This window comes from Pelobates fuscus, chromosome 11 (assembly GCF_036172605.1).
Source record: "Pelobates fuscus isolate aPelFus1 chromosome 11, aPelFus1.pri, whole genome shotgun sequence".
Taxonomy (NCBI): domain Eukaryota; kingdom Metazoa; phylum Chordata; class Amphibia; order Anura; family Pelobatidae; genus Pelobates; species Pelobates fuscus.
This window is the reverse complement of record NC_086327.1, coordinates 25941969-25965139: the sequence shown is the minus strand read 5'-3', so window position 1 is coordinate 25965139 and position 23171 is coordinate 25941969. Positions and strand designations below refer to the sequence as shown.

The 23171-nt window shown below is 40.4% G+C and overlaps 1 protein-coding gene across 2 annotated transcripts; it reads left to right on the top strand.

Moving 5' to 3' along the window:
* Positions 1-2572: 2572 nt before the first annotated feature.
* On the top strand, positions 2573-11856 carry AKT1S1 (AKT1 substrate 1). Of its 2 annotated transcripts, none has more exons than XM_063436934.1 (5): positions 2573-2847; positions 6504-6993; positions 10210-10287; positions 10761-10900; positions 11475-11856. In XM_063436934.1, exons 2-5 carry the CDS (start codon positions 6525-6527, stop codon positions 11607-11609), a joined length of 822 nt encoding a protein of 273 aa, XP_063293004.1. In that variant the 5' UTR covers positions 2573-2847; positions 6504-6524; the 3' UTR covers positions 11610-11856. The 2 variants fall into 2 exon arrangements, with proteins under 2 accessions (XP_063293004.1, XP_063293005.1); XM_063436935.1 differs by lacking the exon at positions 2573-2847 and adding an exon at positions 2960-3017.
* The last annotated feature ends 11315 nt before the right edge of the window (positions 11857-23171 follow it).

The window sequence follows — 23171 nt, the reverse complement described above, 5'->3', positions numbered from 1 at the left end:
GGTATGAGATGTTAACAGTGTTTGTTGCCATTGTGTTGGACACGATTACTCCAAATATGAAGACCTTCAATTCTTGAAGGTCTTCATGGGGAAGTGATTCTAGCGGCTGCCAGTCTGATAACCACTAGAGGTGTGTTCTCTAACAGATGTAAACATGGTCATTTAAAGAGGTAGTTGTTATGGGGCTTAGAGTGTCTTAATTTAGTTTTACTTTAATGGTTTTAAAAGGCAGGCCCATCATCTAGATCAATAAAAGAATATGCTTACATTAGAAATAAATATATTTTTAACCTTCAAATCTTACTTTAATTTTGCAAAGTGTATTTAATTTCACTACAATTCAGATTTTAGGGAACAACTGTCTGAATTCCTAACATTTACACTTTAGAGAATAACCCTTGGTTGATGCTATATAAATAAATGGTAATATTAAAGTGACACTACAGGCACCAAAACAGATTTATCTAAATAAATTTATGTTATGGTGCTAGAAGGCCCCTGGAGGCACTCTTACCTCAAGGGGTTAAACCGTTCTCGATGGTTTAACTCCAATGTTGCCACTAGCGGCATTGTATACGCCCACCCTGGCGGCATCTGGCTTCTGAATTTTCTGACCTTTTCCAAGTCAGGACTGTGAGAGGGTAGGGGGGGACTGAGAGAGGGTAGTGGGGATAAGAGAGGGTGGTGGGGGCTGAGAGAGGGTAGTGAGGGCTGAGAGAGGGTAGTGGGGGCTGAGAGAGGGTAGGGGGGCTGAGAGAGGCCCATCATCTAGAGGGTAGGGGGGACTGAGAGATGGTAGTGGGGGCTGGAAGGGGATAGTGGGGGCTGAGAGAGGGTGGTGGGGGCTGAGAGAGGATGGGGGGCTGAGAGAGGGTAGGGGGGCTGAGAGAGGGTAGGGGGGCTAAGAAAGAGTAGTGGGGGCTGAGAGAGGGTGGATGTGGGGGTGAAAGGTTGTGGGGGGGGGGCTCATAAATAAATTTTTTCCCTTTAACTATTCCCTGGTGCTCCAGCGGGCAGGTTCTCTGGTCTGCAGCTCCACCAGACGCAGAGCTGCAGACCACATGGTAAGTCTTGCGATCTCCAAAAGTATGAGAGCATTGACATGGTAATCCGCGGCAATGCTCTGATACACTGGAGAACACGAGACAGTTCAGTCTGCAGCTCTGCGCCCGATGGAGCTGCACACTGACTGCAGTGCTGGGCCGCTCTCGATCAGCGCAGACTTACTGGAGGGGCCTCGCACCCAGAGGCATAAAGGACAAGCCGCCAGGCCCCCTCCTGTGTCGGGTCTTCAGTCAAAGATCGAAGACTTGACATGTCACTCTGCCCTAAGGCGATTTAAGCGGATGCGAGGCCTTAGGTGGCAGTCTAAATCGCCTAATTAGAGAGCCGCCTCTGCCCTTGAGGTAAGAGTGCCATCAGGGACCTCCTGGCACCATAACAACTTAATTTAGATGAAGTTGTGTTGGTGCCTGAAGTTTTTCTTTAACCCCTTAAGGACACATGACATGTGTGACATGTCATGATTCCATTTTATTCCAGACGTTTGGTCCTTAAGGGGTTAAAGTAGATCTTCACCAAAAACCTACCTTTATCCAGTCGTTTCAATTTCCCTTTTCCTATCTTAATCTTTTCTTCTTTTTTCTTCTTCTTTTCTTCTGATTGGCATATCTTAAAACGTGGCGATTATGCATGCTCAACTTCCTTTGTCAAGTACCATTTTCCCACAGTACTTACTTCCCTGTTGAGTCCGTCCTCTGCAATCTTGCAATCTATATGTCCTTGCCCAAGCAGTTTTATAAAATATCCTTTGTTGCCCCCCCAGACGAATTGAGGAGGGGGACTGTACCAAATAAAATATGTGACAGACATTTGCAAAATTTGATTGCATCAGAGCCGCTTTAATTCTTAATTCTCAGCTCACAATTAGAAGGCCCTATGTATTATCTACATTTGAGACTATACAGTATTGTAATGTTTCTCACATTCCTTTGCATATTGCATATCAACCCTTTGCAACTCCATCCAATTTGATTGTTCTGCATACGAAGCATATTGGCATACAATACTTGAGACAACACACTTTTAAAATTAGTTAAAAACCTAAATGTATTTATTTCAATAACCGGTGAATTCTAGTGAATTGATTAACAAATTCCAAAATTCCGTGCTGTGACTTGATTTAGACAACTTTTTCAAATCAGATATCGACCAGTTTGCCATTTGGATTTTGATTCACTACAATTCTGTGTTTAGTGAATAACCTCCTTTTTATTTTGCATTAAAATAAAATGTTTAAAAAAAATACAATTTAAATAAAACAGAGATTGGATGTGCCCCCAAGATCTCATTACAGACTGAGGCTTCTCTGCCAGTAACATAAACATGTAAACTATATGGCTCCAGATTAGGATACATCTGGAAAACACTTTTCTAGAGGGATTTGCTCCTTGCAGTATGAAATAAACAAACTGATCACACATGGGGTGGGGAGACAGGAGGGCCTCCTACATGGAGAGACAGCCTCTGTAACAGCCTGCTGTCGGCCATCTTTACTCAGGGCACACTACTTTTTTTTTTATCAGCACTTCTCTACACCGTACACTCCTTACAGTTGTTTTGCCTGTTTGTTACGTCTACTGGTTATATTATCAGGCCAGGGCCGCTCGCACTGTAAGAGAAACATCCTCTTGCAGCGGCAGTAGTTTGAAGAGGCAGCCGCCGCCATCTTTGAGAAGGGCGAATGGAGAGCTGAGCAGAGCAGAGTAGTCGGCTGGATGGACGTCTTGACAGTTTAATTTGAGCCCCTGTCCTGCCCCCCCTCCTCCCCGGTGTTTTTAATTAGCGGTAAGCCGTGTCAGGAGCGCAGCTGGCTCCCCCAGTGGGTGGGGGCATAGTTTGGGGTGGGGGGGTGTTATAAAAGCTGGGTGGGTGGTGGGTGAGAAATCTCTCCGGTGACGTTTGTAGTTTACGACCCCTCAGGGGCTCAGGGTATTTTGGTTTGTGCAGTATTGCAGGTAAATACTTTGTGCACCTTCACTCTGGGGAGTGAGCATTGTACCATCACAGCACTCAGTCTCCCAGCTCTGATCATGTTATTGGGGGGGTGTCTATCTGCAACATTGTATCACTGTCGGTGTTTATAGAAGTCCTTTATTCTCTGTGTGCTTGGGTCATGCTTCCTATTTGTATGTCGAATTTTAGTTTGTCTGCATTGCTACTCTATAATATAGTGTATAGCCTATCCCTTGCTTGATTGAGTCTGTACTATACTAGCCTTTCCATTCTCTAGATGCCCTAGGCTATGTCTCTTTTAATGCACTCCTATATTCTAATCTGAGTGCCCCTTCCCTTAAAACTTTTTATCTCTCCCTTCCCATACTTAAAAGTTGGCTGCCTTGAGATATTATCTACAAAAGACTGTGTATTTGTTTATGGGGTGAGGGTTTATTGAGAAACTTGACTGCTTTCTTGCAGTCTGAACTTGACATTCAGCATATACCTTGCTTGATTGAGTTTATTTGCACAGCATAGTTGTGTGGGTTGGCTCCTCCATAATGAGTTTTCTTATGAGAATAACTGCATACAACTTATTACTCCTAAAGTATCTGTGGTTTTATTACTAAACACAGTAGTTATCCTGGTGTTAACTTTGGCAGAATTTTTAATTCTAGTTTTTGTAAGTCTTTTGACTAAAAATCCATTTTAGTAACCTGCATTTGTCAACTATCTAAATCTAATGGTTAGTTAAAGCCTGTCTCTTTTGCCCCTCTGTCTTTGTCTCTCTTTTGGCCCTTCTACAGCCCCTCTGTGCAGTATTAATTTTTGGCAGGAAAATTTAACTTGGTTTTAGTCATAGTCCTTTGACTAAAATGCTGTTGTATTTTAGTCATTGGAAATGTTAGTTGACGAAATAACACTGGTTTTTAGCATGTATTAACATGTTGTGCAAGGCTGCCACAGTGCTGTAAGTGTGCCTTGTTTTTTTTCAGCAGTTGTAAAATGGTATCTTGTGACTATTGGCAAGTCCTCATAAGCTATAAAGTCAAATGACCTGTGTAGCACTGCAAGCTGGTGATTGTTGGTACAAGACTCTTTAACTAGCATTTATGTGCTCATCAAGCTGTAACTTCATTCTAGTTTCAAGTTGTGTGGTTTTTTTTTTTTCTCGTTTTTAAATCACTAGCTGGTTCTTGTAACATTAAAGTCTGACCATCAGACACACCAAGGACTCCAGTTTGTTTAGCAGTCACAATCTTATACCTCACTGTTTCTAGGCAAACGCTTGGTATGGTGGTGATGTTTGTCTTGCCTTGAACTCTCTTGTTTTCCTGCACTGTGACATTCTGGAAACAATATTCTAGGAGTCTGTAGGCATCTTTCAACACTACTAAAGGACCATTGTGCTTCTGTAATCTTAGCCAAGTGACAAAAGGCTTGTCATGTGGTGCCAGCTGCCACAAAGCAGTTCCTGCAAGAACTTCTAAACTGAATAGTTAACTCTTGCTTGTGGCTTTTACACTAATTGGAATAATGGCTAATCTGAAACTGAAGTAGATCAAACTAAAACTCTGTAGGTTTACCCCAAACCTTCTGAACTGATTTCTGTGCACTACAACTACTCCTTTTTATCCCCCAATAGTGCTGGAAGGATCTTAAACCCTTAATATAGTGGTTGTGGTACATACAAACTGTAAATGGCCCTTCCTATAAAGCTTTGTTGGTCGAACACTTCTGGCTGCCACCACTATGGGTGCTGACCATTACTGATATATCTGCAAGACAGATGTTCAGAATTTATATGCAAAGTGTGACTGCTCCCTATAGATGTAGAGGGATAATATAAAGAGATGCTGATTGGCGCAGAGACTGCTATGCACAGCATAACTTGCTTCTAGATGTTGAAACATTAGGTTGGCTGGTATAATGACGACAGAGGCTTATCTTGCTTCTAAAAGCAAGAAACTGTAGGAAATTAATCACTAAACCAGTAGTGTCTCCGCCTAGCTTATAAATGTCAAGGTTCAAACATCCTTCCTCTCATCCCTTTTTAAACCAACTCTTTTCCTTTAATGGATAGTATTTCTATGGGGAGGTTAATGGCCCAAAATACAAAGTTATTCTTTCAGGTAACTGCTTCTGCCTTATCTACTTTCTATTTACAACTTGTATTGCACCAGCCAGGGCTCTAAACGTCATGTCCTAAACTAGCCAGACTTTGCTTTACGCTACATACCAGTGAAAGCATGGAGGGCCCATAGAATATAAGGGGTAAACTTGTAGTCACCACCGCTGCTGATCTCGCCACCACTGGCAAGTGGAAACTTTGAGCCTTGGAACCTACACTAAACGTAGGTAAAACCAAGAGAATTCTCCCATGGCTGTAGGCAAACCTGGTGCTACCCAAACAAGACTGAATTCAATCTGGTTTAATTTGATGTAAATATTGCTCTTAATTGTTTAAGCCATATGTCCAACTCACTTGGCAGTAGACCTCTTGGTTGTGGCAGGATCTTGGACTGGCAGTTGCTTCTGCGGCATTTGTAAACCTCTCTTATGCAGTTTTTGTGACTGGTAAACAGCAATTAAAAGGGCACTATAGGCACCTAGAGCAATTCTGGGTGCAGTGTAACTCATTGCATTTTGAGAAACTGCAATGTTTACCGTGGAGCTAAAACTTGGCCTCTAGTGATTAGGGGGCTCTATAGTGTTTGGAATACAAACCTATAATCCGAACACAATATTCCCAATGAAAACCATGCAATGTCTCAAAATGCCCTCAATTAGATGAAGAGACCTTTGTCCCTTAAAGCATTGCACTAAAATGTCCTAGTCTTGGGCAGTGACAGCTATAGTATCAATCAGTCCTAAAACATAGAACACATTACCTGCAGCCCATCTCAAATCCATGTGAACAGTTAAATTACAGGTGGTATTTAGTAACCCCCCAAACTGCCTTTAGAATCTAAGCTCATCTACCACATCACTGCAAACCTTTGGGGAGTCCTAGTTACACTAATCAACTTCCTGCTTTAAGCTAAAAGGCAAAACTTGAAATGGCAAGGTATTTCTTATGCACCCTAGCTTAAAGCAGGAAGTTGATTAGTGTAACTAGGACTCCCCAAAGGTTTGCAGTGATGTGGTAGATGAGCTTAGATTCTAAAGGTAGTTGGCAGCAATGTAACATGGTTGTCTAATAAAGAACCAAGCTTTTGGCTTACTGCCCAAGACATAACTTCCTCATAAGTGCAATTTAGTTAACTAAAATATATGAAATTTCATACTTGAATAAACCAGGTAACGTTTTTAGCCTTTCCAGGTCTTTAAACTTGTGTGCTGTGTATCAGACACTTGTATAATATAACTATAATTTAAATATAATATAAATAATTTGTGGATGTTTTCTCAATGTAAAGCACAAATATGAAGTGTTTAGTCTTATGAAACATACACTGACTCTTCATAGTTTGTCAAATAACACTTGTGTAACTATTCTTCTACAGGTAATCAAACACCTTACCACCATGACTGATATGACTGACAATCACAGGGAGGCCTGGGAAAACCTGATCACTGCCGCTGACCGCTATCGCAGACAGACTGGAAATGACATTGTGTTTATCACTGCCTACAAACCCAAGTCTGTACCCTCCTATGCATACACTGTTCATGGCAGTGGCATACTGTTGGAAGCCACCCAAAGATATCTTGATGACATTGCCGTAGTGCACAAGACCACTGTTTTTACCAGCCCTGTGCCCATTCTTAAAGGCAAGGAACCACCAGTGGCAAAGCAGAACTCTTACTCAAAGAGTTACCCCTCAATTTATGGAAAAGAGGACTTCTCAATTGAGGATAGTAACTTTGCGAGACCAATGCCCACAAATCCAATGCCTGACCAAATGCCAAACGTGGGAGCAAGGGCCGACGAGGACTACAACCATTCAAGCAATCTACAAAAGGCGCCGGAGCATGTTCCCAGTGCCTCAACAGGTGAGTGAATGGCTGGGATTTTTTTTCAAACCTTAAAACACTGGCTGGTCACCACTGGCCTGCTAACTCCTAAACTTCCTAATCTGTACCCAGATAACTTCAACACAAAGTCCTTTGATGGTTCTAAGGGACGGTGGCTGTTTAGAAAACGTTATTCTTGTCTATTGCCTGTATGTCTAATACCAGTGTCGGTTCCAAATGAACTCTTATCCCACCCAGATATAAATCTCTTTCCACAATGACATGTAAGCTAGGTGACTCCCTGGTACAGCTTAAAGGGACACTACTGCCACCAGAACTACAGCTTGCTATAGTTCTGATGTCTATAGCCTGTTCCCGTAGTTGTGTTTTTGTTTTTTGTTTTTTATGTAAACACTGGCTTTGCAAAAGCCAGTAGTTGTATTGCTGGATAGTAACATCTAGTGGCAGGCAGATGGCCGCTAGAGGTGCTTCCTGGGTCAAGTTCAGAGTCCACACACTCTGCATGGAGGCACTGAACAATCCTCATAGATGCCTTATCAATGAGGAGATGCGGACTAGTGCAGTGAAACGTATCTGGCACCAGAAAAGAACTCTACAGACACGACCGGTTTCATCAAAGTATGGCAAGATGTACCTGGGACTGGTAGAAATTTGACACCAAAAGAGTAAACCATCTAGGTCAGGTAAATCAAGGTATGCCACATGGCTTGAACCTTGAAGTAAATGACTGTCTTCCTGCTTCTAAAAAATCTAACCCTTGGCTATCTGCAGTCTTCTGTCATGGCTTATGTGAGCTTATCTTTGAAAAACTGGCTTATCAGATTTAGATTCAGTCATCTGGCTAAACATCTTGAAACCATACCCAGTGGCTAAAGGGGTTCTTACAAGAACCTGTATTGGGTAATGAGTCATCTCTTCAACCAAGATATGATCTTGTACAGGCAGAAATGGAGTGTCACTTCCAAACTGTTTTAGATATAAAACCTGAACATGCAGGGGTTACCCTCATGGCAAACCTAATGTGTCCCTAAATGCTGAAACAAACTCTAGCGAGAACTAGCTTACCCATGAGTAAAGCAGTGCCATGCAAGGTAAGTACACACAGAACATGGGTAAAATAGTCTGTCAATACCTAAAGTAATGTTAACATGGGAGGCACATATAGTCCCTTGGAATCAGTGATTTCAGTGTATCAGCACAAACTCTGCTTTAGAGACTTAACATTGTGGCTCTCCCACTAGCAAACTAAACGCCTCTCTAACTGTAGGCTAGTTATGCTGGCCGGGTGTTTTGCTCACATTCCCATGTACTTTAACACCACAAACATTCAGCGGTATTAAAGTGGGAGTTCAAAGGTTATTTTACGTTTGGGTAGCTGAACTAAGTCTCACTGACTTGGAGAACTTCATCTTGACTACCTTGGCCTTAAATCTGAAACTCACTCAGAATTCTAACTGAATAACCATGAGTTTCTTATGATCCAATGAAGCTGTATAGCCTGTTCAGTCTTGGTGTACTGAGAGTAGTTATACTTCCTGTGGCAAGCTGACTCCCTAAACTGGTTAATGTAAGATCATTGTTAAAGCAGTGTTTTCATTTTAGGCTTATCTCACAGCAGTTCTGACTATATTGATTTAATTTTAGGCACAATCTCCAACTCTCTGCCTTTTTATGCTCAACGAGTCTCTACTCTAGGAACAAACTGATCAGTAGTGTACCCCACTCCTACACCCTTCATTAGTGTAGTTTGAGACCACTAGCATTTGCTACTGCTTTAACTTGGCTTGAGCCCCTAGTGCTGCTGGCAAGGATATGATTTAAATGGCTTTCTGCAGTTTGTGGTTGACCACCCCAAATATCCTCAGATTTAGAACAGTGCTGACAGATTGCTAGGCTGTTTTCTCCCCTAATAGAACCAGTCATCACAATCTGTCCAGTTAGCTTCTGGTTCCTTCCAGCAAATTTGAGGATATAAGCTAGTAGATATATTTGCATAAACAAAAATCTGATCAGCTCCAGCTCAGAACTCCCAATGATATCAAAAATATCAGTTTCTTTTAAGTGTGTAATGTTGCACTAGAATGGCTAATTTACTTTAAATTCAGTGAAAAAAGCAAATTTCTTCCTTGGGTTATATACTTACAACTGAGCAAGCCACTCTTTAGAAGGCTTAACCTCTGATATCATAAGTCTTCAAATTATGGCCAAATAAATGCATTAACTCTGCTATAGTCTTTCTGGCAAACAGAACTTTTTTTTTTTTTTTTTTTTTAGTAGGAAATGCAGAGAAATGAAGGCAAAATATTGTGCTTTGTCTTGCTGTCAGTATCCTGTGACTGCAACCAGCAACAATCTCCTCTGCCAATAGTCAATGTTTGACGAGCATGGTGTCCTGCCATAAGTAACATGGGCCAGGTGGCTATTCTGGTACTGCCAGCTTGGTCAGGCACTACACATTAAATGAAAGTGGAACTGTCTCATCTGAGATTTCCATGGAAATCGACTTGGTATTTCACTCATTTTATATAGGGAACATGTAGGGGTACTCTTCTAATACTCCCTAAAATATGCATGTGATCATTAAAACAAAATATTTAACATCTTGCTTTACCAGTCACAATCTGCTGCTCCTAATTGGTTGTTACAACAGAATCAATCTACTTGTATAAACACTTATTCAGTATGTAGATGCCACTCTGACCTTTCTGCTCGGTTCCTAGAGTTCTTAACACTTCTCCAAGCATCTTATGGTTGTTACAACCAGGTAGATGGCAATGGAGAAGCTTGGGAGTCCCTTCATTTGTTTTTTTTTTGTTTTTTTATTGGGCAATAGTCAATTAATTGTTTAAACAGCTTGACTATATACTGATCTTTGGTTTCAGACACGACTCTGGAGGTCTTGCACAGGTCTACTAGCATTTCAAAAAAATACAGAGCTCATGCACTTGTAAACGGTACAGAAGTTCTGCCAATGTAAAGCATTCAGTGACTGTTTACTACAGAGCACCTCCAACAACAGTATCAGCTGGCTACCCTGAATGTAATGTGTATCATTTGACTAATGGGTTACCTACTGAAACTAAAACCCCAGAGGGGAAAACTAGACTATTTTCCTGCACATCATTCAATGTACCTCTAGTACACTAGATGGCAGTCTAAGCCTTACAGATCTGTTGCATCAGTTGTGATTTAAAGTGGTTTTTGATCTAGAACGTTTTAAATCTTTTATTGCAGGACTTTTTATGATGGATGAAGACTCAAACAGCCAAGACTGTGAACCATTCTTTGAATCTGACCCAGAGAGTCAAGAAGGTAACCTTCCATTTTGGTTTATGACCTTAATCTTGGGTCTCTCGCAGCATGGCAGGCTTGTATCACTGGTTGAAAACCCTCTATGATCTCAAGATAATTGAGATTCTAGATCTTCCTGATTTGTGTATCCAGTTAAATCCTAACCTTCTTTGATCCTGAATACTGGCCTCAAAGCTGCTTGCTTTATCTTGAAGCACAACCAGCATTAAGACATGAGGCATGTTTAAAATTACAACTTGTAGAATGTGGGGTTTAACCCTTTAAGGACAAGTGACATGTCATGATTCCTATTTATTCCAAAAGTTTGGTCCTTAAGGGGTTAATGTAACAGAATGGAAAAAATAAAACTTGGTCTAAAATGGCCAAGCAGAGTATTGCAGGGTTAGAGAGTTTCTAATCTGTCAATCACCACTATTAAAAATCGCTAATTACTAAATAAATGCCTTGTGTTAAACTTGTTGCTATGTTTACAGATGGGAGCCTGACTGAGGACCCGGGGCCTTTCCAGCGCAATGTTCAGCAGTATGCAAAATCTCTCCCGGTCACTGTGCCTGTCTGGGGATTTAAAGAAAAGCATAATGAAAACAAATCTTCTGATGAGGAGAGCAGCAGGGTGAGTTTCGAGTGACTGTTAACCCTGCCAGGCGAAGTCTAGCCAATCTTGGATAAAAGTAACACCACAGCCCAACTATCAATGACCCATCAAGTTTCTAATAACTTATCTGCTTTAAAATGCTGTCAATAAGTGCTTCAGCTCTGTATGTTTGGCTGCTGGCTTGAATAAACTTCAAGGGTGCATATCATAAAGATTCTGTTCTATGTTTAACAAGTGTGAAAAGAGCGCTTTTTTTTTCCATGTGAGTTTCCAGGGAACCACAACAGTGGTGCTCTACATACAGCTGTATGAGGGCAGCAAGTGTGTACTAAGCAGTGACTGCTGATCACAAATACTCTGCAGTGTAACTGTCTTTTATATTCCTCTAATTCCTGAGCCCCAAATTTGAGCACTTACAATATTTGCCTCCTTAACTTGCTTAATGGGTCAGCTATACGGTTAATGCCAGCATTACATGCTAAATTTAAATGACCAAATAATGTTGAACTGGAATTTTGTTTTGTCTAGCTTGTATAAACGTCTAATTCTTCAAAATGTTAATGTTCAACTAAAACTTGTCTCCATCTACCAGCTCCCTTCTCCAGACCTTGACCGTATTGCCGCTAGCATGCGTGCTCTGGCTCATGACAATACGCAGCCATTCGGGGACCTTCCTCGCCCTCGACTGAACACCGGTGACTTTCACGTTAACTACCGGAAGTATTAAATCACTGGTAGTCAATGCTGCCCACTGATTTGAACACTAAAAGTTCCTCTCGCTGAAATTGGATCCACTGAAGCTGCCCCTCTGCAACTGGAAGGGACTCATTCTACTGTGGTTTAAATGCCTTTTTAGAGCCTTTTTTAATTTTACCCCCTGTCATTGTCTCAGGCTTTGACAAAATTCCCCTCAATTGATTATGTACAATTTCTTACCCTTTTTTAATTCGACCTCAATAAAAGAGGAATTCATATCTCTGTTTAATGTCTTCATTATTCTAGCAAAACACTAGCTATATGAAATCTCCATTTCAGGGCAAAGTTTAATGCAGTGTTGAAGGTTGCAGATAAACTTTAACTTGGTCATCAGACTTATTGTCTACTAAAACTTTGCGTACTGGGCAAATCTTTGGATTACAAATGATGCAATCTGCCAAAGAACACCTGATGTGTTACAAAAACTCTTTTATCCTTGGTGCAGCTCGAGGTGCAGGTGCCACATGCCTGGTAGAACACATTGGTTTTAACATGTATTGTATCAAACATCACAAAGTGGGATGGCACCCATTGCCTCTCCAAACAATAGCCACACTAAATTATAGAAGTTATGGTGATAAAGTATTTTAAACAGAACCAATACATTTGTTTATCAAAATTGTAGGAATATAGAATTGCCAAAACTGGATAATTCTAGAAAGAACAAACTGGCTTTAAGGTACCATGATCTCTGTAGGTTGGCAAGTCCACTCACCACGGGGTCAAACAGGACACCTTTCACCTCTAATATCAGCATAATGAGATCACTGCTGGCAACCTGGATGTCTTGAGTGAATGCTGGGCTTCAGGAGTAATGACTCTATGAGGCCATGGTGCCTAGAGTCTGTCTGCAGTCTGAGTTTCCAAGTGAAATTGAACATTTTAAGACTTTGTAACTCCCCCTTGTATCATCACTAGGGCATCATTGGCCAGACTAAAATGGGTAGCAATTCATTAGCGGATTCCTTTTTGCATTAAAAGGGCAATCACTTCTGTAATATCACTTCACTAATGTGGAAAACCACTTGGTTAACACTAAAACTAAACGGTTTTAAAGAGCCTCTGATCTGGCAGTAAAGTCCTTGCTGATGTGTCTAATCAGATGCTTCTCGTAGAATGTTTTGTGTTGTGTGCTATAGCTGTATATTGATGCTGAGAAGCTCTCACTTCAGCTCTTTATTCTATTGTCTGAGAACTGGAGGTTTTTACATGTGGATGAACTCTACTAAAGGCTTTGCCATCTCTTGGCTTTAATTTGTCACACTGCCACAAGACCTAATACTCTGCTCAATGTGTAAAGCTATTCATACCTACAAAGGTTCCACAGTGGCTTAGTCTATATTGAAAAGGCATCTTGAAGCCACTAATGCAGTAAGGGTAGACTATGGCAAGGTTAATCAGTGAATGAGTACCTGCATAACCTACTTTATACTACCCAGTGCATGAACCATGTTTGGAAACAGATTCCTGGTGTGTGTGTATACACTATTAAACCTCTTCTCTCCCCCACATAGACATCCTGGAGTGTAATTAAAACTTTAAAGGCCACTAGTCACCAAAACATGTTTAGCTCTGTGAAGCGTTTTTGTGCATAGATCATGCCTCTGACCCGTCACTGCTAAATTATCTGCCATTTAGGAGTTAAATCACTTTATGCTGCTTAAGGTGCACCCCCACAGGCTGCCTGACAGACTGCATAAAAACAAAATGGCTTAATTTACAGATGTAACTTGCTTATGTTTTATCTCCTGCTCTGTAAATTAAACTTTATACATGAGGCTCCTGTAGGGTCTAGCACACTATTAACCAAGCAGGAGAAATTCTAGATTAAACAGAATTTGCAATAAAGGGAGTGTAAACATTAGATGCTTTACACAGGAAGTGTTTAGGAAGGCTGTGTAAGCCACATGCAGGGAGATGTGGATAGGGCTGTATTAACAAAGTGTTTTTACTCCCAAATGGCAGAATTGAGCAGTGAGACTGGGGGGGGTGGGGTGGAGATAATCTATACACCAAAACAAAGTTGTTTTGGTGACTACTGTCCCTTTAAGGTTCAGTGTTGGATATTCTACTGGTTTTGTGAAGGGGGGGTGGGGGGGGAGAGAAACAAGGTATGAGACCCTACCACTACTTAAAGAAGCTGTCACCATAAACTTGCCTCGCTTCAATATAGTTACATAGTTACATAGTTAGATAGCTGAAAAGAGACTTGCGTCCATCAAGTTCAGCCTTCCTCACACCTGTTTTTTGCTGTTGATCCAAAAGGCAAAAAAAAAAAAAACCCAGTTTGAAGCACAATTTTGCAACAAGCTAGGACAAAAAATTCCTTCTTGACCCCAGAATGGCAGTCAGATTTATCCTTGAATCAAGCAGTTATTACCCTACATTGAAAGATTATATCCTTGAATATTCTGTCTTTGCAAGTATGCATCTAGTAGCTGTTTGAACATCTGTATGGACTCTTACAGTAAAAAAACCTTTCCTTTGCCTTAGACGAAATCTTCTTTCTTCCAGTCTAAACGCATGGCCTCGTGTCCTATGTAAAGTCCGGTTTGTGAATAGATTTCCACACAATGGTTTGTATTGGCCCCAAATATATTTGTATAATGTTATCATATCCCCTCTCAGGCGACGTTTTTCTAAACTAAATAGGTTTAAATTTGTTAACCTTTCTTCATAGCTGATATGTTCCATTCCTTTTATTAATTTTGTAGCCCGCCTCTGCACTTTTTCTAGTGCCATGATGTCCTTCTTTAGAACAGGTGACCAAAATTGCACAGCATATTCAATATGTGGTCTTACCAGTGATTTTATAGAGAGAATATAACTTTCTCTCCCTCAATTATCTGTACCTACAATTTTTTTCTCCTGAAATACATAATTCAAAGTAGCCTACTTTGCAAACTTGACCAGTTTTGTCACTTCACCATCTGGCACCAGCATACAGCACTGAGGTGGACTCCTGGTAGATGAAGCACCAGGAGCTGAAAAGCAAATATGGCAGTGGACATCTACCCTCTTCTGCAACCATGGAACACTGCGTACCACGTAACTGTCACCATTGTGTTTGCACATTTTTCCTAAAACAGACCCCAAAGGGTGACAGAGCTGCTTTAAGTAGATGAATTAACATCCACGTTAATGGCCTGCAAATATTTCAGCACTAATCAGTGTCTATCTTGATTGAGGACAGTAGTCCAATTCTGAAGAATCTACCTAAGTTGCAAAGACTTCTTTCACGTATTCTGGTGTAATACTTAAGTTGCGCAAATCTGCATTTTATTTGTGGAGTTCTTTTCAAATGATCTGGTCAGCAGTTTGAAGAATTGGTCCTCAAAACTCAAGGTATTGCAACATCTAGGCTGCTGTGTGCAAACATTACGTTCTAAAACATACTATATAAAGAGCCAAATGAAATGCAGAATTACTCTAACACAGTATTGTTTATATTAAACTGGAATGAGATTGTTGCCTTTTAGTTTTGAGGGTAAGTTCTCTAGTTTCTGACGTATGCCTTATGTACTCACGGTGTGAACTACAGTTTCTCAACTTACCTCTAGGGGGTGGTACTGTCGAAACAATGTTTTGAGTCTGAAAAGTGCTTTTATATAGCTGGGCAAATTGCTGCTTATCTTTTGTAAAATATTGCACCATTCTTAAAGTTAAACTTGTCAGCTCCAATCAACGGAGGACTTAATTTTGCACTGTTCTAGAATGTCATTTAAAGGTTCAATCTTGATTCAAATCCGTAAAAAGGAAACTCCAGACCCTTAAGCACTTCAGCTCGCAAAGTTCTTTTTGTGAAGTGTGTCCCCGCGCGTCCCCCCCCTTCATTTTACAAATAGGTTTAAATAGTGTCACTTTTATAAATTAAAAAAAAAAGTGCTAGAGCGCTCTAAATGTCCAACTAAAAGTGCTATTTGCAAAAACTGCATAAAATTTTTGTGCGGCTGCAACCACAACTTGAAATTTTATTGGTAAAGTTATCACCATAATATAGTGTGCTACTTATTTTTCAAAAACTATATACATACAAGTGCATTATATTAATACTTAAACATCCAATACAAAAATCAGTTTTCCAAATGATTTTGAAGATCTGTAAAAATAAATAACACTTGATGTTATTGCGTAATATCTGCACAATATTAGATTCCTCTTTAAAAATTCCAAAAACAAATACCGGTACTCACAAATTGCAGAGCCATTTCAAACCGGCTCTGGGTATATCAGCTTAAAATGTGAGGGATGGCGTCACTTCACTTCTATTTCATGTATGGAGCGAGTCAAAGGAAGCCCACATGATTGGGCATAATGTCACAAGTGACTATTATGGAGGTGGACCCAAAACGTTCAACACGCAAGGACCACAGATTCAGTGGAAGTCTGTTGACTTGTTTGCCATAAATGCAATGTTTGCAACATAGTTGTTTCCATTTTTGCATGGCTGGTTCAAATATATTTCTGTCAGTAGGCATAGCTTGCACATTAATACCTGAACACAATGTGATGCATATTCCTACAATGTTGTAATGCATTTAGGTTTTTTTTGCACTATTATCTTTTATTTACATTTTTATTTTGTATTATTTTTTACTACTACCTGGCTTTTTATCTTATTTTACCTTTCCTTATACTCCAAAGAATCGTTAGGTGGGGATTATACCACCCGTGGCCCGTGTCATAGAGCAGTTAGCCTGCCCTATATACTGTGAGTATATTTTATTATATTTTATATACCACAAATATTTTACTGAGCGCACTATTGCTGTTTTATTTTTTTATTTACGAGCTCCTGTTACCATCTCAAAGAACGCTCACCATATATCCCAGAGGCGGGGATCATACCGCTGTATGCCTACTACACTAGAGCTAGTATAAGCTCTATCAAATGTGAGTGGTTCTACTATATTCTAATATTTTTTATCTAATTTTTGGAATATACTGCACCATTATTGTTTTCGTTTTATTTCCCTACTGGCTGGCTGTTACTGCACCGAAGAAGACCCTCCCGGCATATCCTACAAGCGGGGATCATATCGCTGCAAGCTATTCACACCAGGGCTGGATTAAGCTCTTCAAAAAGTGAGTATTCTTTATTTATATTATCTCTTGGATCACCCTGTACCATCACCCTTTTCAACCTGCAAGGAGCAGAACCCTACAACTCCAGAGACCAACCTAGGATCCAAGTTCCACTATACTGGACTCCGTTGTATTATTACTACCCCTACCAGGACTTTAATTTATTTACCTTGCTTATTGGCGCAATCCCATCCCTTTGTTTGTTTGCCTTTTCCATTTACTTCATGGACACGTGAGGGAGTCCTTGTTTGGGATTGCTGCCTTTCTTCTTTTGATATATAAGCGCTGACTCTATTCTCTGTTTTTCTGTAAATAAAGTGCATACATAGGGCTGGGATACGTATGCATACCTCTTACTTCAAAATGTTATAATCATGGTTTCAGCGGATGGGACCAGACTGATATGATCAGAGTATGCTTAGAAATCTATAATACTAAATTATAGAACTGAATTACATTGTAAAATGCAGCCAATATATTACAGGGCAACATTACGTATAAAGAATGTAAATATTTGTTTTCTCTTTGACCTAAATCTGAAGTTACTGAAGGACAGCACGTTTATTTTTGTACACCATAATTTTCAGGGTTGTGGGGTTAGTCTGTCCTTTGTCTGCATGTAGACTTTTCGACGGATGAGTTTGATGGGTATTATTCTTTCCAAAGTCTGACAACGCTGATTGATCGGTTGTTTGTGCAAAAACAGTTCATTATTAAGGAGGGCAAAAATTGTATGGCAACCAAACTGTGCAAGGAAACAGACTTGACTTTACAGACGGTAACTATGCACTTAAACAGAGCTCTAGGTTTAAGAAATTAAGTGGCGGGATCTTGAAAACAACCGTTTAAAGCGACTCTGTCATTTAAGGTGTATTGTATAAAGATGTAATTTTTCATTGAAATTCTAATGCAATCCAAAGATACATGGGGAGGCTGGGGAAATAAGAAACATAAATGGAGGGTCTGGGGGAGGAAATGAAACATATGGAGAGTCTGGGGGGGATGAAACATGGGGGGGAAAAATGAGACACATGGAATGGAGGGGCTGTGGGCAGGGCCGGCGCAACCGGCGAACTAGGCAATCGCCTAGTGTGTCTGCCTAAAGGAGGCGCCCACCGGGATGTTTCCTGGTGGGGTGTTCTGTCTTGGGCCATAGTGGCTCCTTGCACCAGCCCTGGCTGTGGGGGACACAAAAATACATAGAGAAGACTGGGGGAGAGAAAGACGAGCTGCTGGGGAAAATAGACACACAGATGGCTTGGAAGGGGAGAAATAGAAAAGGGGCTTGGAAGGCTGGGGAAGAGAAGAAAGAGACACACAAAGGGGCAGAGATAGAAGGAGACACACAAAGGGGCTGGGGGAGAAAGAGACACACAAAAGAGATGGGGAAAACAGAAACACAAAGGGGCTTGAGGGAAGTAAGAGGCACACAAAGGGAAAACATGGACCTATGTCCCAGTGCTACACTTCGACTAAAAGGTACTCTAGCTCTTAATTAAAAGAAAATAAAACAATAACATTATAATATATTAAGGGTGCGTAATGTCATCACTGTTGTAGAATCATTTATGAATCAGTTGACCTTCGGTCTTGTGGTCGCTTGTAATTTCTAACACCATATGGTTTGCAGTAACTGCATAGTGCAAGTTATCATATAACACCGCCTGTAAGAGCAGACTTTGCCAGATGTCCGTGAAGGCTTTGAGTCCCAATCAGTGATGGGAAACCTTGGCATAGGAGATGTTTGTGAACTACATTTCCCTTGATGCTTTGCCAGACACAAACATCAGAACAAAGAGCTCAGTGCTTTAAATTATTATTATTTTTTTAAATCACACTCTCTTTCTTTTTATGAACTCGGTGCTGGCGTGTAGCCATAGCAACCCAGCTTCCTTTGTATTTTTTTTGTAAAACCAGAGGTTGCTGTTATCCTTGCAGCAGAGGAATGTATCCGGTTACCTGTACATAGCTTCCATGTCATGGTTACAGGTACATTATACATGCATTGCTAATGCTAGAGTGTTATGCTAACTACATAGATCATCGGGTCATCTTTATTTTTGGAAATTAACGCTTTTTCTCACCTTATTTCCTCCAGCGAACCGATCTAAACACCGCAGGCTGAGATCATAGGGAGGTTAGTGTGCATGTATGGCAATTGCCGCACTGGGCCAGTCAGCATCTCCTCATTAGATATGCATTGAGTCAATGCATCTCTTTGTGGGGCCAGCGCTCCCAGCAAATAAATAAAAGTGTTCCTTTAAGATGTACCAGAACCACTACAGCTTAATGTGTTCCTGCAGTCTGAGCAGTTTAGAAGTGTTTACATTGCTGCTTAATACCACCTCCAGTAGCTGTCACTCCGACATCTACTAGAGGGACTTCCCACTGGGTAATGTATGTGAGTGGTCCTTCGTCGCTTCCTGGGGCGCTAAGCTGGGCATATAGCGAGGTTATCAGACCCTTGTGTACAGTCTCTGTCATGCATAGTCTTTCGTAGAATGTGAGTGGGGCCCCAGCTGCCTCTCGTATGCGGTGGTTTCTAGCAAAGTCTCGTAATTGGATATACCTGAAATGGTCCCTTGTGTTTAGTGTCACGTTCTGTTTAAGGTCATCAAAGGTCCTAAAAGTGTCCTTGTCGTACATTTGACAGTACCGTTGGAGCCCTGTGTATTCTAGCCCTTTAAAGTCCCGTGCCCTCATGCCAGGTTCGAATGCTTTGTTTCTTAAGTAAGGTGTAAGGGGTCAAGGGTGTTTTAGTTAGTGAGTACTTTTTTGCAGTGGAGAAGTAGTTTTTTTTTTACGCAAATACTACAACACATAAAAATAAATCTAAATTTATTGAATCATGGGGAAATCGTGTTTGTTTGTAACCAAGCATGCTTTTTGTTAGTCATAGGGAACCTGCCACCACTTACCTGACCCTTCGCTCCCTCGCCGCAATCTCCTGGCACAGGTAATTATTACACTTCTGCAACACCCACCTCACTGGTTTTAAAGCTTTCCCAAAAAGGGCAAACCTCCTCCGTGATGCCCACACACTGGCTTCGTTGCCATCAGTCACTCTGCTATTATACTCCCTAGTCACCACAAGCAGTGCTGGCTAGTGAGTTACCATAGCAACCAGAGAGCATACACAGTGGTTGCTGTGGACGGAGAGCACAAGGAACACATGTGGGAGGTCTTTTCTACTCTCCCTGTCAATCAATTCATCAGCATAGAGCCTATGCCAAAGAACTGATTGACAGGTGGGAGAAAAAAAAATTTTAAACCAGGTTTTATCACAATCTCTACATTTGCTAGCAAATCTGCTAGCACAATGCAAAGATTACATTTATGCTCATTTAAAAGAGCTGAATTAATTTTGGGCATGGCAGCTGCCCTTTAACCCCTTAAGGACCAAACTTCTGGAATAAAAGGGAATCATGACATGTCTTTTTGTTTTTTTTGTTTTTTTGTTTTTTTTTCTTTGTCATGTGTGTCCTTAAGGGGTTAAACTAAATCACTCTACATGTGTGCAGTGCACTGGTGTACACTAGCAGAGACCTGAATGAATGGTTACAGTAATATCTACAGTGACAGTGTACGTGTAGGTTATCTGCAGCATTCCTTCCTGGAATCCTGTGGGTTAAGTGCTTGTACTATCGTTTAGTAATCTCGTTGTGATATAAACATGTTAATTATCTGAGGTTTGGAAAACATTGCCACCTGATGGCACAGGACATTGTTCCTGTTAAAACACCTAATGTAGTTTATGAAAGGCAGCCTTATAGGCAGTCCCTCCATAACAACAGGGATGCATTTGTGGCACGACTGACACAAATAAAGACACTTCACTGTAACACAACACAGCAATTCTGCTTTTTCTGCACATTCTATTCCACATAAATAATAGCTTTTCAACCTGTGGCTGATGTTTCCTTTGGAGTATTCATCAACACGTTCACTACCAAGTTCAGAACCTCAATTGATGAAAATTAATTTGCTGTGTTAAGAGTGTGTCCTCTTTTTTTCATTTTTCTAAAAGTGCAGATTTTAATAGAAATTGGCACGTATATAAATTATACTGGTCACACCCCTCTGACTGTCAATCAGACAACTCCTGTTACTTCCTGGTTTGGTTCGCTCAGTTAGGCTAAACTCAAAAGGCAGCAATTGCTCGGAGCACTTACCTTGCAAAGATTTCTCATTGAGCTGTATTGGGAAGTCTGTGATTTGACAGCAACAGAAAATTTGGGCAGGGTTAGAAGGGAGGGGCCTCCCAAAGGCTGCAAACAAAATATCTGCAGCTTTTTGCAAGTTGCTTTTATATCTACTGTTGTTGTTTTTTGTGTTTGTTCTTTTAAAGCAAATAAACATAATTTAATTGGAGTGTTCGTCTAAATGCTATTCGACAGAAAAATTAAAAAATATTTTGTCAGCTGATTTTTCTCTATCCGTTATACTAAATTTGTAATTAGTATTATGCTATGACCTAACTGTCAACTATGTGATCACATGCCTACTAAGCCTAAAATAAAGAACTGAGAAAAAAGAAAAAAAAGGAGTGTTGTTTTTCAGTTTTATTTGACTTGAGTCAAAGTGGCTTGACATAATGAGATGCAAAGTTATGAAGCCAAGTAACAAAATTATCTCCAACTTCAGTCTTCTGGGGTAAATTCTGCATGCTCACCACAGCAGCCTCTTCTCTCCAGGCCTGAGTACTGAGTAGACAACCTTCGGCATTCCAGATGTTGTGGACTACATAACCCCTGTTGCGTTGCCAGCACTGTGTCTGTAAGTGCATTATGGGAGATGTAGTCCACAACAACTAGAGCGCCGAAGGTTGCCTAATGATCTTCCAGCAGGGAGTTCTTGTATCCATATATTGTCACTTTGCCATATGGTCCTTTATTCTGTAATTATTGCTGGGACTTGTTTTGTCTCTGTGTGCCAACCCTTTGATTTCATGTGCTGACACAGCACACTCTCACCTACTTCAGATTCATGAAACTCCTCTGACCAAGGTTGTCATTGTACAATGATTTATTTACCGTATGTCAGTTTTAATGCTGAGAATTAATTTAACAACCTGAGAACAGAGATGGGCAGATAATTAGGTTGATCTTTTATAGTGATAATAAAACATGATAAAATAGACTTTAAATAATAAAAAGTTTTCAAACTCACAACTTGAATAAAATACTAGCAATTTGCTCTGTTGTAGTTGACCAATTTTGGTATAGAACACTCACAGGTTTGTTCACTAAATTGTGATTTGTCAGAAATTCTAAGTGGATGTAAAATGTAAAGTTTTTCCAATTTTACTATTTTGGCCTAAAATTTAAATTTACTTTCGATTCCTGGAACAACAAAAACATATTTTTTGCAGACTTGTTGCTCTAGTTTTATTAAAGGGACGCTATAGTCACCAGAACAACTACAGCTTAATGTAGTTTTTTTCTGGTGAGTATAACAGCTCCCTTCAGGCATTTTAATGCAAACACTGTGTTTTCTGAGAAAATGCAGTGTTTACATTGCCCCTAGGGACACCTCCAAGTGGCCACTGCTCAGATGGCTACTGGAGGTGCTTCCTGGCTCAGTGCTGCACAGTAAGCAGCCCTGCCGTTCAACATCTCCACGCTCTGCATAGGGATGCAGAATTTTCCTCATAGAGATGCTTTGAATCAATGCATCTCTATGAGGAGGTCATGATTGGCCAAAACAGCATTTGGCCACGCCCCCATGCCCATTTTAGCCAATCCAATGCTTTCCTTATAGGAAAGCATTGGATTGGCTAAAAATCGGCCGTTTTGATGATGTCTCAAAGGGGGCAGAGCCAGCACAGCGGACCCACACGACGCTAGAAATAAGGTGAGTTTTAAACTTTTATGGTGGGGGGAGGGGCAAGCCACCTAAATGGTGGGTTTGGCACTATAGGGTCATTATTATTATGTTTAAACAAAAACTAGATTGCTGTTTTTATTTTTATATTTTATAGGGTTCCTGACCCTATAGTGATCCTTTAACTTCTACTGTTTAGTCACACTATAAAATATAAAAATAAAAACAGCAATCTAGTTTTTGGTTAAACATAATAATATTCTTTATCAGTAGATGTGTTCGTTTTTATGTTTTCGTTGTGTTTTTAAGTTTTCGTTGTGTTTTTAAATCGGGTTCCAAAAAAGAAAAGTCAGAGATGTTTTCAGTTTGACTTTTTGTGGCCTAAAAGTTTTAATTCACTTTGAAATCCAAACAGCTTTCACTTTAGTAAAAACACGTCCATAAATTAATTGACTGCTGCCTTACCACAGCCATCAATCAACTTACGCAGCACGTACAAATTAACATGCTGATACGGAAGGATGACCTATGTTTTAATGAGTTCTAGAATTGCACTTTATTTTGAAAATGGTAAACTGTATTTGAAAGAAAACAAGCACAAAAAAAACTTATATTTAAGAATATT

What these genes read in the sequence shown, in the direction of transcription:
- AKT1S1 (XM_063436934.1), top strand. Translation starts at nt 6,525, where the DNA reads ATGACTGATATGACTGACAATCACAGGGAGGCCTGGGAAAACCTGATC. An exon ending in TGTTCCCAGTGCCTCAACAG is followed by an intron (nt 6,994 to 10,209) that starts GTGAGTGAATGG and finishes CTTTTATTGCAG; the next exon opens with GACTTTTTATGATGGATGAA. An exon ending in CTGATGAGGAGAGCAGCAGG is followed by an intron (nt 10,901 to 11,474) that starts GTGAGTTTCGAG and finishes TCCATCTACCAG; the next exon opens with CTCCCTTCTCCAGACCTTGA.